Source organism: Terrapene carolina, unplaced genomic scaffold (genome assembly GCF_002925995.2).
Source record: "Terrapene carolina triunguis isolate 2854851 unplaced genomic scaffold, T_m_triunguis-2.0 Scaffold23, whole genome shotgun sequence".
NCBI lineage: Eukaryota > Metazoa > Chordata > Testudines > Emydidae > Terrapene > Terrapene triunguis.
The window spans coordinates 2,472,504-2,488,335 of NW_020664374.1; the positions used below are offsets into that span (position 1 = coordinate 2,472,504).

General features: G+C 40.5%; 1 protein-coding gene across 1 annotated transcript in view; it reads right to left on the reverse strand.

Annotated features, from left to right (window-relative positions):
• The window catches only part of LOC112110521 (E3 ubiquitin-protein ligase HERC2), a 214,573-nt gene that overhangs the window by 62,580 nt on the left and 136,161 nt on the right, over positions 1 to 15,832 (reverse strand). Inside the window, exons 45-58 of the mRNA XM_024205561.2 lie at positions 15,308 to 15,450; positions 14,843 to 15,110; positions 14,575 to 14,717; positions 13,153 to 13,251; positions 12,887 to 13,055; positions 12,194 to 12,319; positions 9,785 to 9,893; positions 9,376 to 9,515; positions 4,488 to 4,678; positions 4,046 to 4,151; positions 3,699 to 3,790; positions 2,872 to 3,047; positions 2,154 to 2,265; positions 153 to 234 (exon numbers count right to left, since the gene is read on the reverse strand). Of these exons, the coding sequence (XP_024061329.1) occupies positions 153 to 234; positions 2,154 to 2,265; positions 2,872 to 3,047; positions 3,699 to 3,790; positions 4,046 to 4,151; positions 4,488 to 4,678; positions 9,376 to 9,515; positions 9,785 to 9,893; positions 12,194 to 12,319; positions 12,887 to 13,055; positions 13,153 to 13,251; positions 14,575 to 14,717; positions 14,843 to 15,110; positions 15,308 to 15,450 (1,956 nt within the window). The remainder of the gene's footprint in view (positions 1 to 152; positions 235 to 2,153; positions 2,266 to 2,871; positions 3,048 to 3,698; positions 3,791 to 4,045; positions 4,152 to 4,487; positions 4,679 to 9,375; positions 9,516 to 9,784; positions 9,894 to 12,193; positions 12,320 to 12,886; positions 13,056 to 13,152; positions 13,252 to 14,574; positions 14,718 to 14,842; positions 15,111 to 15,307; positions 15,451 to 15,832) is intronic.

Here is a 15,832-nt window from a genome sequence, read left to right on the forward strand (position 1 = left end):
CTAAAAGAAAAAAGGTTTTAAATTTTCATTAATAAAAAATTCACAAATAAGAATTTATTCCTACCTCTTAGAAAATAATTTTACTTTTTATTTTGGGGCTGGGAGGGATGGGAGGGTCTGAAATGCAGAAACCTTGCACAGAGTTATCCTACCTGCAAAAAGGCTTTTGGATCCACCAGCTACCTGTACTACATTCAAGGCAGAAAGCGTTTCAGAGAATGAAGGAACCTTGATCTAGAGTGTTTGGAGAAGAGAGAGAGATTATTGCATAAAATCAGATTTAAAAGTCTGTTACTTGAAAAGGCAACCAGTTCTTTGCAGTGAAGTTCTAGTATGATAAACTGATTTATCTAATTTAATTAACCAGTGGTTAATAAAATTTTATTTATTAGCTTTTCAGTGGCACTCACTACCCCATTATCTGGACACCTCACAGATAACCAATTAGTTAATTAACTGAAACAGATCAAGTGCTTAAAGCAAGGGATGAGTGTGTTATATAAAACGGAGATAAATAAGTAACCACCACAAGGAAAAGGTGCAGTAGGATATACAAATTGGGTTTTTTTTAAACTATAATTTTCTTAAGTAAACAAACTCTAGTCAGACTCGCAACAAATTACAACCCAAGCAAGTTGGTTAAAATGTCAATCAGCATATCAGAAATCAACATATATGAGCACATTGGCAGAATTTATTTTCTCTGTATCCTTTAAATTGCAGTTAATTCAAAAGTAAAGTTCCATAACAATATGGATTAGCTATAATCAGAAAAACAGTGACAAAGTAACCTATACTCCCCTTCATTACAATTAAGTCTTTTGTCAGGCTGACTTTATATAAACAAAGGCTGACACTTTTTCAAGTGTTCATCATTAACATATATTAAAGTTAGACATATCTTATTATATTACTAAAGTAAATATTTATTTACTGATATGCAGTAAAAAAAATCTTGTGTTACTAAAAAGACTTCTCTATTACAATTAGTGAAAAAAAAATTCTGAAGGATAATTGATAAAACATAGTGAAAGGTTGAGGGTTTGCATTTGGTTTTTGTTATGGCAGCTTATCCTTACCAAAAAAAAGAGATGCTGTTTACTTTTAAAAGGTTTCTGGCTTCTGAAACTTTAATTTTCCTACTAATTTTGCCCTTCTCTAGGGCTTGACCCAAAGCCCACTGAAGTCAAACAGAAGAATCCCATTGACTTCAATGGCAACTGGAATCAGGATCCAACTGGGGGAAAAAATCATTTCTCCTCCAAATTATATTTCTAAATTGACAAGTTAATGTATCTGTGCACTGGCATCAGTGTCAACTATAATATGAGTAACTCTGGAAACCGCATTTGTTATTAACTGCTTGCTTTGGAATGGACAGAGAATATAATACTTTTGTAGATTTTTACAATCCTATATGAACCTCTGCAAACAAACAAGTAGATCAATTTTTTTATTCTTATTTTAAAATAGGAGCGTTCCTTTTACTCAATTGAATTTTTAAGTAATTACATCTTAAAATGATTAAATAGGTTACACATTTCTTACGTTAAACCATACTGCAGACTCCTCAGAAAAAAACCAAACAGGTGTGTAAAGGGAGAACGTGAGTGCCAGGTTGAGAAGATGCACTTACTTGAAACTTCCCCTCAAATAATTTTTCTCATTAAAATGGATTATACTAGTAAGGGTCAGGAATTCATTTTCTTTCTTTGGATCACTGAACCAGCACCATTGTAAAATTGTGAAAGTTTCCTGGTGTAGAAATAATTTGTAATGACCTACAAACTAAGCATCTCTGCAACAAGCATTCCTATGGTACATGATTGCAAGTTATTGACTACTCCAATCTTTCAGAGTTAAAAGCATAATCTTCTACCCTTTGAAAGCTGGAGTTAGTAGTGAGAAGTTACCTGCTTCAAGAAGGCAGCTGCTAAAATCAAACTGGAACTGAAAAATGTAATTTTAAGATCCAATTTCTCTATCTGCCAGTGACAGACATTTGAATGCTTTTTTAGCCCTGGAAAGTCATTATGTCTAGTCCTGGAGGAGTTTGATAATGAACCTTAAAAACTTTGAATTCAGTGTCTGGTTTATGTACCTCATCAGAGATTTTTTGTTTTACACAAACACTTTTTCAACAAAGACGATACCTTGGAACCCTTTAGTCCTCCCAACTGATCTTTGTCATTCAGCCCCCAAACAAAAACTTTGGTTCTTATAGTAGCTGCTGATTCCAGCCCTGCCATCTTCTTCCTAACAAGACTGGGTACATTGAGAAAAATAGAAAAATGTCAGTTCCACAGCCTATATACTGTGACATTTGATAAACCTTGACTTGTGTTTTATATTTTAACAATCTATTTTACATTTTAAAATGTAAATATCCTCTCTTTCTGAAATTCAACTCAGTGTAGCTTCACAGTTGTGATTTTCTGAGACCACTATGTTAACTTTTTACCTGTTATTAAAACATTTCTTTTTATAGTTTGCACAGTGAAAGTCCTTTAAAAGCACAAGAGACCCACAGAACTGCAGGATTCTACATTGTATACTGGACATATCATACAGTTAAAGCCAATACTCATAAGTAGGAGTTTTAGCTTTTAACAAAACAAAGCATTTTTCAGCATGAGGGGGCAAAATAAAAAATGATGAAAAAATTATCATCACTGTATACACACAGGAAAGACAAAAGGTATACATCAACTAATGTCTTAATTATAAAACTTGTTGAAACTAGAGCCTGGCTGTTTTCTTTTCTCTAGTACACAATAAAATAATTCAGTCGTTTGAGTTGCACAGCCAGTGCTGACATTCTTCTAGTTTAAGGTTAAGATAGCAAGTTTATTTTTTCTTCCAGTTCCCTACCTCCCAGTGTTGGCTTTATCATCATCCTCTTCCTCATTATCGGAAGCAAGGAAAGGGACTGCAGCCAAATCTTCATCCTCTGCCCGGATACGCCCCAGTATGCTGAGACCATGTATTTTGCAATCTATTCCAGAGCTTCTGCACTGCTTTATAGCAATCTCAATATACCTGTGATACTAAAGAAGAAAGATGTAATTGCAATCTTTTGGGTCTATAAGTTTATGGAACATGGAGGATTTAAGATTTTTGCATTGCTGAGTTCCGTCTGTTTTAGAAGTTGATTCTGTAAGATAAATCAAAGGTCCTACTTTTCTGCCCTATTTAGGTGTCAATTTAACTGATATGGATGTTCTCAGCATGCTGGAAGTTTGCTACTAGACTATTTCATTTCTGGGAATGATGATCTCACCTCCAATCTACCACTAAGATTGTGCCCTTCTTGCAGTAACTGGCCACAGTCCAGATTTGTCTCCCTAGGCTGAGGAATAGCCACTCCACTTCTGCCACCCAGCAGATGAGAACTTCCAACCATACCGTTGAAAAAAAAACCTGGTACACGTGTTGTTTGCTTGGTTCTGAGGCATTTGCTTTTAAACTGAAAACCTACAATTTCACTGGTGTTTACTCGTAAGACTAGTAATTGTACACATGGACAGTGATTATGCAAAAGCCAATGACGTGGTTAATTATAAGCACCGACATATTGGGAAAACAAAAAATCAAATATAATAATGTAATAACCAAAGGTACACATGGACCCTTCTTACAGCAAGATACATTTCCAGTTTGACCATCTGAGAGCTTCTCCTCAAACAGTATTCACTTACCTCTATACAATCACTAAGAAGAGGCACTGTGGTGTCCGCAGGGTTAATGTTGATTGTCTTTAGCTCTATAAGGTTATTTAAAGAATTCCCACCTGTAGAACATTGAAATAAACTGATTTTAAAGGCCATGTACAAACAACACACTTAAATACCACTCCTATCTGAACACTTTACCAAGTTAAATAATCAATATTTGATCATAAAAAAAAAAAAAAAAAAAAAAAAAAAGGGTTTAAAAAAACCCAACAATATAAAAAAATAAAAATTAAAAAAAAAAAAAAAAAAAAAAAGAAGAAGAAGTGTGTTTAAAAAACCCCTACAGTTGAGTACAGTTAAATTTAATGTACCTGAAACCACAACAAGAGAGGGCATGTAGCTGCTGTCTGCAGGATCAACTATCATCTTCAGTCTGTGGACAACTACATCAGGGAAAATCTCTAAACGAATCCAGTGCTAGAAAATAAGTGGTCACACATTCAATGAAAATCCCCTTGACCACAAAATAAAAATAGTTATCTTACTGTTATTCATCATCTATATTGCCAGTCCTTTACTATAATTCACAAGAATTACAAACAATTGAGAAGAATAAATCTTAGCAAACTTAAAAATCAGTATATTTAGAGGGGAACACATACATCTAAATATACTTTAGACGAACTGTATTTGTAACATTGAGATGACAGGTAGTGCATAAAAAAAACATTACAAGATGCACAACAAGCCTTTTTTTTTTTTAAACTGTGTGCCAGAGTTGTCATAGCATTCAGAAGTATGGCTCAAGCTTGCCTTTCCTTGTGAGCCAGAAGACTGCCAACATTGTTCACTGCCATCAATCAAACGTGAAGCCTGATTCACAGAAGAAGACACATTCAAATTCTTAACAATTCGTGACCAGTCATCCAGTAGCATTCCTCGCTGACTGCTATGATGTCTCTTCAGCTGTTTTCCAGAACGCCCACAAAATACGGGAGACTGACCTATTTAGTTCAAAAAGTTATACTATAAACCATGTATTGTTAAAGAATTTACATTTCATAAAAAAAAATACTGTGACAAGAGCAAACATTCAAATCAGACTTCAAAATAAATACATAGTTATCAGATAGACTATTTAGCCCAAAACGTATTTGGAAGTGAAGCATGAGGATTTGGTCATGTTACTGCCATTAAAAGGACACATACTTGAAGTGTAGTTCTTTTACAAATGAATTAAAAATAGTTTCAAGCACTACACATCCATGAGTCCTCATGCCCATTTTTGTGGTAGTCACATTTTCTTTTCTTTTTTTCCCCCTCAATCTTCTCTGGTGTATGTATGTATGTTGTATGTCTGACTGTCACAAGGTGAACCCAACTACAGGCCACTGAGGTGCAAACTTCACCAATGGAAGAAAGGATCTGAGAATCCCCTTCAAAATTTTGGTTGTTGTAGGGTGCATGAAGATTGTACAGTTATCCACTGGAGTATCAAAAGCACTGTCTGCTGCTAAATGAACTCACAGGGAACTGAACAAAAACCCAAAGACTTATGGGTAAGTAGATACTCTAAGATAGCATTGATTCCAGCGGAGTCCAGAGACAAATTGCTTTTTGATGAGTCCAAGCAGAGAAACGCTTCCATTTAGGTGAGTAACAGATTCTTGTAGACTTCTACTTTGGTTAAGGATGAATTGCACCCTCCTGGAACACAAGCCTTCTATCTCCAATACCCATCCAAACACCAGGCTCTGAACTGCAGCTGTCCTGGACTGGAGTGCGTGGCCTTGTCCCTGTGTTGCATTAGAAGGTCTGGCAACATGGGGATGTTCTTGGACGGTCACACTGAGAGCTTCAACAGATCCACGAATCAGAACTGTCTTGGCCAGTTGGGTGCAATCACAACGACTCCAGCTCTGTCTCGGAGGAACTTCTGTACAACCAAAGGAATTGGAGGGAGGCACACCCCAAGCGACCCTTCCATAACATCAGGAGGGTATCTCACAATGAGTCTTTGCCCAGGGCTGCTGTGGATCAGTACTGACGAAGTTTTCTGTTCACCTGTGAGGCAAGAAGGTCCCAGGCTGGCATTCCCCACTGAGCGAAGACATTGTTGAGAACCAAAACCGTGAATAACGCATTTGTGACTTGGGTAAATATGTCTGCTCAGGTAGATTTTGCATCCCTGGTAAGTATGCAGCTGATAGGATTATGCGATGTTTGATCCACCAATCCCAGAGGATGACTGCTTCTATGACAGAGGTGGGCAAACTACAGCCCGCAGGCCACATCTGGCCCACAGGACCGTCCTGCCCGGCCCCTGAGCTCCCGGCCGGGGAGGCTAGCCCCCGGCCCCTCCCCTGCTGTCCCCCCTCCCCTGCAGACTCAGCGCGCCGCTCTGCCAGCACTCTGGGCAACAAGCTCCTGCCGGGCAGCACGGCAGCATGGCTGGCTCCAGCCAGATGGCGCAGCTGCCAGTCCTGCTGCTCTGAGCGGCATGGTAAGGGGGCAGGGAGTGGGGGGGTTGGATGAGGGGCAGGAGGTCCAGGGGGGCAGTCAGGGGACAGGGAGCAGGGGGCAGTTGGATGGGGCAGAAGTTCTGGGGGGAGGGTGCGGTCAGGGGATGGGGAACAGGGGGGGTTGGATAGGTGTAGGAGTCCCGGGGACCCTGTCAGGGGGCGGGGGTCTGGATAGGGGTCGGGGCAGTCAGGGGACAGGGACCGGGGGAGTTGGATAAGAGGTGGGATCCTGGGGGGGCAGTCAGGGGACAAGGAGCAGGTGGGAGGTTGAATGGGTCGGGAGTTCTGAGGGGGGCAGTCAGAGGGCAAGAAGTTGGAGGAGGCAGATAGGGGGCAGGGGCCAGGCTGTTTGGGGCAGCACAGCCTTCCCTACCCGGCCCTCCATACAGTTTTGCAACCCCGATGTGGCCCTCGGGCCAAAAAGTTTGCCCACCCCTGCTCTATGCACACAAAAAGAGAGATCTTGTTCTCCCTTGCTTGTTTATATGAATCACTATTGCCATATTGTCCACATTATCGGAACATGTTTGAACTGGATGAGTGGGAGGAAGGCACTGCAGGCCCCACACACTGCCCTGAGTTCTAGTAAGCTGATGTGCATTCTGGACTCCCAGAATCCAGACACCTTGTGACATATGATTGCCCATGCGCACACCACAACCCAGTGGAAGGCACCAGTAACGATGGTTGCCTCAGTTGTTGGTGTGAGAAAAGGAATCCCTACCTGAACCTTCTCCGGTTTTGTCCACCAGAGAAGAGAGCTTAATACCTTGGGAATAATTGTGACCTTGTCCTTTATGGTGCCCTTCTTTTGTGAGTACATAGAGGGAAGCCACGCTTGTAGGCATTGTAGATGAAGTCTGTGTCACATGTGTGCATGAAGCCATGTGGCCAAGGAGGGAAAGACAAGTTCCAATTCAGTCCTGTGTCTGATAGTGAGCTGGTGTACAAGAATGCTTGTGATGTAAAATCTTTCAAGAGGTAGATGTGGCTCTTGCTGTAGTCAAGTCCAACGTCACCCCTACGAAGTTTATGCACCTTGTGAAGGACAATGTGGATTTTTTGTAATTGAGGCAGACACTCAGGGAAGGTAAAAGACTGAGCTGAACACGGGTTGCTCTGTGGACCTCTGAGTAGGAGTCGCCTGTGAGAAGACAGTTGCCAAGGCATGGAAAGATTAAATCCTTCTCTTCTCATCCAAGCAGCCACCACCGAAAAAACTTTTGTAAACACCCTTGGTGCTGTGGCCAGACTGAAGGGGAGAACTCTGAATTGGTCATGGTCAAAGAGAAAATTGAGGAACATCCAGTGGGCTGGGATGGACATCTATAGGAAAAAGCGTGCCTTTCATGTTGAGAGACACAAGTCATGTGCCCTCCTCTAACAAGGGAATTATTGACACCACAGATATCATGCAGAATTTTACTTACTGGATAAACTTGTTCAAGTGAAGTAGATAGAGAACTGATCTCCATCCTCCATTCCTCTTGGGAATTAAGAAGGAGAACAGAATCCCATGGTGTTGAATTGGAACCTTTCCTACGTCTCCCGTGAGGAGCAGGAAGTTCACCTCCTGTTGTAAAATCTCCTTCTGAAAGTGGTCTCTGAAGAGGAACTGAAAAGGGGGTTTGTGGGCAGGAGTTACCACCCTGGATAAACTCTAATTAGTTTATTAGTCTGTGGTTAGGGCCTTCCAGTTTTGGGAAAATTGGGTAAGACGACAGCCAAACATATGAATAGAGGAATGAAAAGGCATCAATAAAGGGACACAGATCTGGACAGTCCCATCAAAAAAACTCTTCACCTGGGGGTTAGAGTACGAAGTGGCAGTGGATGTTGCAGAGGCTGGGTTCCTGGGTCTACATATCCTCTGTGTCTTGCATGGTGGCTCCTGAGGATGTTAATGATAAAGGCACTGATGTAGCACCTAAAGACCCCACTCAGGCCTCTGTGAGATGGTAGTGGTTTTGGAGCAGTTTCCACTTATCCCTTCTGAAGAATAGTGTACCTTCTCCATCCACACAAAGGATACACAGATGCTGATCCTCTCTATATTAAGGTTCTGAATTAGCTCCCATCACCATAGTAACCAACTGCTTCTTAGTAGAGGTACTTTGAAAGCCTCAGGTCACTCTCTCTCCACTGGTTCCCCATAGGAGAACTAGTTCAGGAAAGTCAGATCACTCTGGGGACCTTGTCTTTTAATGAGCCACCTGTCCTTTCGTGTGCATTGGACATTAGCGATTATCAGCAGAGAATCTGCTTTAGCCACCTCCACATCCACACTAGGCCTGGAAATGTGAAGGAGGGAAAAATCATATGTCATTAAACATTAAGGTCTGGCTGATCTGAGAATCTTCAACACTTCAGAAACGGGTGGGAGGAAGGAGAAAGGCAAAGTCAAACGGTACGAGATCAGACAAACTGGGGGAAGGGGGCAGAAGAAAAATCGAAAAAGAAAAGAACTCATTGTAGATCCCAGTAGTAATATTAATGAGGAACAGAGGAGCTCAGAACTGCTCTGGGTGCCTATTCCTGCTTCAGAAGCAAAATATTTTAGTGGATTACCAGCAGATTGGTCACTGGGAGGGGTGTCCTTGCTTCTCAGACCTCTGAATAGTCTCCAGGCCATGCAGAGGAATAACCTCCACCCATTTTCAAGGTCACAATCTTGTTCTAGAGCAATTAAGGGCTGAGCTGGCATGCTCCTTTTGAAGAGGAACTGCAAAAAACCTAGGTGCACTATCTTCATCTGATGGCATGAAGGAGCTATAGATGTGTTTGGATTGGCAGTGGAGGGCAGTAAGATAAAGTCATTATTTCATTTTATTCCCACTCTAGTTGCAAACTCAATTCTGACATAACAGGGAGTAACTGTCACTTAACACTACTTTAAATATAATTTAGCACACAAATAGCTATTTAAAAATTTTTACTCAAGATCCTATCAAAATTAATCATGCAGAATTACCCTCAGAAAAGCTTAAAGGGGCATTCTGATGCATTCAATATTGAACTGCAACATAAGGTCCTAATTTGTACTAAACAATTCATTTCCTAGTAAATTAGTTACAATGTTAAACTTCTTAATCTAATAAAATTAAGCCTAAAAACATGATTTCAAGAGGTATTTAATGCATTTTAAATTAATGTCAGCAATTTCCAATTTTGAAATATACCTGGTTCATTTATTCTGCTGAAAGTATGCCGGGTGTTATGCTTTCTGGTTTTGAAACAGGTGTCACAAAAGTCAAAGTCATCACAGTTTCTACATTTGAACCTAGGCCCATTGATAGGAAACATCTGACAGCCATCACACCTGATTTTAACAAAGAGACAATTAATGTGGTTGATCTGAAAAAATTATAAGATATAATATATTGTTACACAGATTCTCATGGCACAGAATTTATTGTAACAGCATTCATAAATGAAGACGTTTCTTTATTCCTTCCCTCCACAGTCCCTTCAGCTTGTGGACAAAACTGCACACAGTTTTCTATTATACTTATCTAAGAAATTTCAGTTATGATAGTAAAGTTATATGCCAAGTGGTTCAAGAAATGATAGAAATGAAAACTAACTTACGTGACCCCTGGATGAATGCTGGGGACCAATTCCATTTCTGACAATAAACCAGTCCAGTGAGACTGCTGAGGGAAGTCTACGATGACATCTTTTCCATTGGCACTAAAAGCTGTGACAAAACATGCAGAGACAGATAATTTTGTGAAAATATCTAAAAAAATTAATTAGAAATGGCTACAGTCTACTAGCCAAAATTGCTTTTTATAAGCGATTCCTTCTAGGAGGTTAGGATTTATTTCAGAATGCATCTTTATTCCAATGGAATCATCTGTCTAGTCACAGTAATCAAAAAATAAAAATCATTTAAATGTTTTGCCAGCTTTTACTTATTTAACATTTGCCCTGTGGCCTAGCTTTGTTCCTTCACAACATTATTTGAAACAATATTTGCATTACCTATTTTTCCCAATGCACACATTAACTTGCACAGTTTAGAAATTTTATAAGCTTCTCAAAGAATATCAGGAAAGACAAACAATACAACTATGCGTGGAAGGATTAAATTTATATCAGTAAATGTCAATTTCACTGTACACATACAAACCAGCAAAAAAAATTATTTCCGTCAATAATCAAAATATACTGATAGGCAAAGAAAGAAAAATGCTGCTTGAGAACTTAAGAGTTAGATTTAAGGATATTTACTTTGTATATTTTGACATGATGTTGACAATTTGTGTTTTAATGGTTATAAAACTAACATTTTAAATCTCAAAATCTACTCTCATTAAATATTTGTCTGACCCTCTCAAAATTTCCCACAACTGAAAATTTGATAAAAATAGAAAAAAAATGCTTAAATTTATAACTTTGCCACAACTGTCTGGTAGGCAACAAAGATTAAGCCTGGCAAACGGTGTCGTGTATGCATGAGGCCAAGTGGCCGAGGAGGGAAAGATAAATTCTGATTGATGTTCTGGGTCTGAAAGTGACTTGATGTATGAGAGCACTTGGGGCCTGAAACCTCTTGCTGTGGACCTCGAGTCCAATGTCTCGTGGATGTCAATGTGAATTTTTCATGATTGATCCAGACACCTGCAGAAGGCTGAGCAGAACACTGGTTACCCACTGGACTTTCTCATAGGAATTGCCTGTCAAATGCCAGTTGTTCCACACACTCATGAATTCTGGCGGGGAAAAGAACAGCAGATGCTGCAATTGGCAGAAATATGAGCCTCACCCAGGCAATAGAGGCAACATTGATATTCATCACTCACCAAAAAGGAGTGAGGGCAGTTTTTGAATCTCAGGACCCTGGGCATAATTCAAGACTTCTCAGGGGAAAAAGTCCCCAGGTGGGGAAGAAAATGTGGGAAAGCACTATCTAACTATACTATGCTAGACTATACTATAAAGCCTACTAAAACTACAAAAAAACCCTAACTATATACAATATCTTACAGCAATAACACAGTATAAAAAAGGGAGCCAAAGACACCAAAGATTCTGACTCAACCCATAAAGCAATAAGAAGGAACTGGAGATGCATTGGACTGCACCACCTTTTATGCCCTCGGTTTAGAGCACAAGGAGAGCTACGTTGCATGTGCAAGCCAACAGATGCTGGTTGCAAAAAATTCTGGACTCAGGCACATGGTGCACATGTTATCCCATGTGTGGAATACACACAGGGACCATCACTCAAAGAACTCTGAAGTAGATGAAGAAACAGATGGGAAAATGTGTATAGTTGTGTTTATTATTTAGTCTAGATCTGTGTATTGCTAATGAGGCTAAGTAAAGAATAATGGTGTTTAGAATCCTGTGCAAAATCTACCTGTGTATGTGTCTGTTGGCTTTCATTGTCACATGCCCATGAAGAATTAAATTGTAAACCCTGAGCACCCACATGACATGAGTTCTGGCTGTGTGTTCTAAAGCTCTGAGGAGTCAGCACAGGTCCCAAGGGCTAGGTAGTTGGACTACAGGATCTCGTTTCTTAGAAGAGGTGCTAGACAAAGGATCTGCACCTTGAGAGAGCGTGCCTTCAGACCCCAGCCAGGGGCAGTGCCTTGACTCTGTTCAGGCTCAAGAGGCTTCAAGAGCGCACAGGTCCTACTGAGGTGGTCTCCAAACACAACAGCCTAGTGAGTGTCCACAGCTGGGGAAGCTCTACTAGAGCTGGGTGTGAGACACCACCACACACCAGTTCTAATGTGTAAAAGTACCTTGAGAAAGCAGATCAAAGTATTAACAAAAAGGGGACAGAAGAGCATTTGTGTTTCCAGCTCTCACTGGGCAACAACAAAAAATATAGTCTCTTTGATCATTATACAGTCTTCCGCAGGGCAACATCAGCTGTTGCTGTGCCAAAAGTTTCTCTTCCTTTCATTTTATAAAGCAAGAATAATATCCATATAGTTTAAAATGTGTAATTTTTTTTTTTTCATTTTTGGAAGTCTACATTACCTTTTACAATCCCCACGCTCCTGTGAGTAACAGATCCCCATTTGTATTTGGGTGTAGTAACTGAGGTTTTCACATGCACTTTGTCACCAATCTTAATGTGAGAAGGAGAACTCTGTGGTGGGAATCCTAGAAGTTTAAAAAATAAGCACGTTATTTTTTAAGCTTGCATTCTCCTTTGACATACTGTACAGATACTTACTAGACCAGTGGTCCTCAAACTGTGGGACGCACCCTCCAAATGTTCATGGGGGAGGCGGTTGACATACGGCGGGGCCAAGGCCAGCCCCCACGGGGATCGGGGAAGGAGTGCCACACAGCCCTGCTCTGCTGCCAGACCAGCTCAGACCCCAGCCACAGTTCCATATCACCCCCGGCCCAGCTCCGTCCCCAGCCACAACTCCACTCCAACCCCAGCGAAAACCCAGCTCCGGACCCAGCCATAGCTCCACCCCCACCCCCTGCTCTGCCCCCATTCCCTCTCCGCCCCCAGGCCAGTGCTGCCTCTAGCTTCAGCTCCTTCCCCATACCCAGTTCTGCTCCTCACTCCACCTTCAGCCCAAGCTGCTTTGCTGAGCCAACTGTGCAGTAATGGAGTGAGGACACGGACAGATTCCATTGCTGGTAAGAGGAGGCGCAACAGGAAAAGTTTGGGCACCACTGTACTAAACAGCAGTTAATGAATATTCAACTCACCTACAAGCTCAACGTGGATATATCTGACCCAGTAAGTGCCACCCTTTTGTTGCCAATCACATTGCACATTGAGGTCATGTAGTCCATCTCGATCCAATTTAATAACTTTACCTACATCTCCTTCACAAACTTCCTCATAGGTCCTGCAGCATCTAACCATCATCCCCACCTAGACAAAACAAGATAATAAAATCCCATAAAGCCTGCAGTTAAAGGAGCGCTTAGGGGAAAGTAACATTCCACATAGCTATAACCACCCTGCTTACCTGAATGTTCTCTCGCACATACACAGCATAATCATCATTACTTAAGAAATCAGCTCGTTTCTTGTAAGTTTGGCTCTCTGTAACAACAGCACCACTAGACTGTAAAAGAACACACGCAACAAAGAGGGAAGTTTTAAAAGTGTGTAGTTGCTTTCAGTGGAGAGAAATAAGCACATTGCAGGGATAGTGAAGATAAAGAACAAGGAAACAGGATAACTCTGTGATTCAACTCACTAAAGGGCTAGCATTTACGGTCTGCTGCACTTGAGACTATGGCTTAGTACCCAGAATCACTGGGCAAGCTGAGTAATAGCAAGTTTCCAGGCCTCCTGAAGCAAGCCAAAGAGTTACTATTACAAAAACTGCTCAAAAAACAAAAGGGGGGAGGGGGCGAAACAGCAAACAAATCTTTTTAATTTAAGCCACCTACTCAACCTTGATGATATATCTACATTTTTTTCTCCATACGTTTTTCCTGTGAAGAAACGGTGGGTGAAATTTTGGTGACATTGTTTATTTGTTTTACTCTTTGAGATTATAAATAGGTTTAGAATTGTATACACTAAAGTCCGGTTAACAGAACCAAAGTTAATAAATGCGGTCACACTAGTCTTCTCAGGGAATTCTCTCTTTCAAGATCTGAAGGTGTCATCTAAAGAAAATATGGCAGGAAAGACTATTTCATTTTCAGTGAATCTGAGGAAAGCAAGAATACTGCAGATATTCCTCTTGACTGCTATTTACTGATATAACCTCTGATACACAGATTTAGGTTTCCTGAAAGCATACAGAAAAATAGTGCAATTCATATTCAGAACTGCAATGGGTGACACTGTTAGTTTGATAGGCCACTTTATGGTCTTTGCCTTTGAAAGCATAGTTTTTATAAACAAAAAAATTAAGTGATTTCACTTGTGGCTTTCAGTGCCATTCAAGTCATGCTTTGAGTAGCCAAAGTATCATACTTTTATTTTTCAAATCACTGGGGTAGGAGAAGGAGAGACACTTTAAAAATGTCTAAACTTCAAATTCAGTCAAGGTTGATGTAGTTCCCAAAACAGGCTAAACTGAATGTTTGCAATCATTCCTGAAGCCTGAACTATCCGACACACTGGTGACACTGAAATGCTTGTTAATGCACTAGCAAAGTGTGTTGTCTACTGAAAAATTCACAGGTGTAGTCTCCTATAAGAAATATATGACCAGTAATTATGGTCTACAGTTCAGTATTGAAGAAAAAAGCCAAGTGAAATGCTATAGATGCAGGTCTTTCAAAACTTAAAACTGTTGATGAACAGATTTGATGGGGGTAGCATGACACCCTTACGCTATCCAAATTTGTAAGTAAAGGATATAATTACACATCTTGAAATCTATGTAGCATATTTTTAAATCCATTTTTGAATGACTGTAAATACTAACGACAGGACAAGCAGCCTCAGCTTCTTCCACATCTTCTACCATCTCCTCATCTGAATATTCATCAGACACAGTATCAGCATCTGAGAGATCAGTAATCTGGACATCAGGGTGATCCAACAACCAACCAACCAAGGCTTCCACTCCTAGCAGAGAAAAGAATGAGCCATCCAAATTAATATGGGCTTCTTTGGTATGTCACACAGAGGTTTAAATTCTCCGTACTAGTATCATTTTAGTCTGTTAATTTCATGGTAATTATGTAAAATACCTGGTAATCCAGAAGCACTTCCAGAGGTCCCAGAGAGCGACTTCAGTGCAAATTCAATATTTTTCCTAGGAAATCCCATTTCCATAAGCTGAACTACAATAGGGAGGGGTGGAATGGGAGATTGCTTGCGTTTCTTCACTTTTGCAGGTCGGATATGCTGCACTGTGACGGGTGTTGTGGCCTCACTGGAGCTACAGTCTTCAAACAGTGGAGTGGAAGGATGAGTGGACTCCACAGCTAAATACTGGCACACTGCCAAAGCAGCAGCCTAAATGAAGACAAGTAAACACACACTGAAGTCTATGTAGAACTAGCAATCTACATGTACTGTACACCAGTAAATGTTCAGCTTCATTTACAGAATCTTTGAAAAATGAGAAAAGTATAAAATAATAGTCATCAATAGGAATTTGAATTAGAGTGCTCAGTAGAAAGTTTTAAATGAGGAAAGAACACGGATTGTACCTCAAGCTCTTGTTTGTCAAATATTGCTTTCACAGGCGATGGCTGGGTAGCAGCTGTCAGAAGCTGCTGTAAGAGGATCATGGGAGGTTGAGGTCCTTCAGGAGACATATCTCCTATGTCAGGGGATGCAACTGCTCCATCCTCTGAAATAAACAAGTAAGTTTTAGTCAATAAAATTACAATTAATATAAGGTAAATTATGCTGAGTTAAAGTGCCTTGTGGATCAAATGTACAAAGGAATGATGTCCACCACATTCCATCTCAAATTTTGGTGTGCATTTAGAAGGAAGCATGTGCAGTACAGCACATTTCCTGAACACAAGCCTCAAACGAGCTAAACTTCTAGTCAAACACTAGCTTTACTACCATATCTAGAGCTAGTCTGGTAGAAGCTACTTGGCATAGTGGACATGCACTATTAAGCTTGAATTCTTATCTTACAAGACCTGCCATTATTACAAAAGGAAGTATACTACGCTCTTGGAGAACACTTGGTATAGTTCTTGAGTTACCTCCCCCTCTGA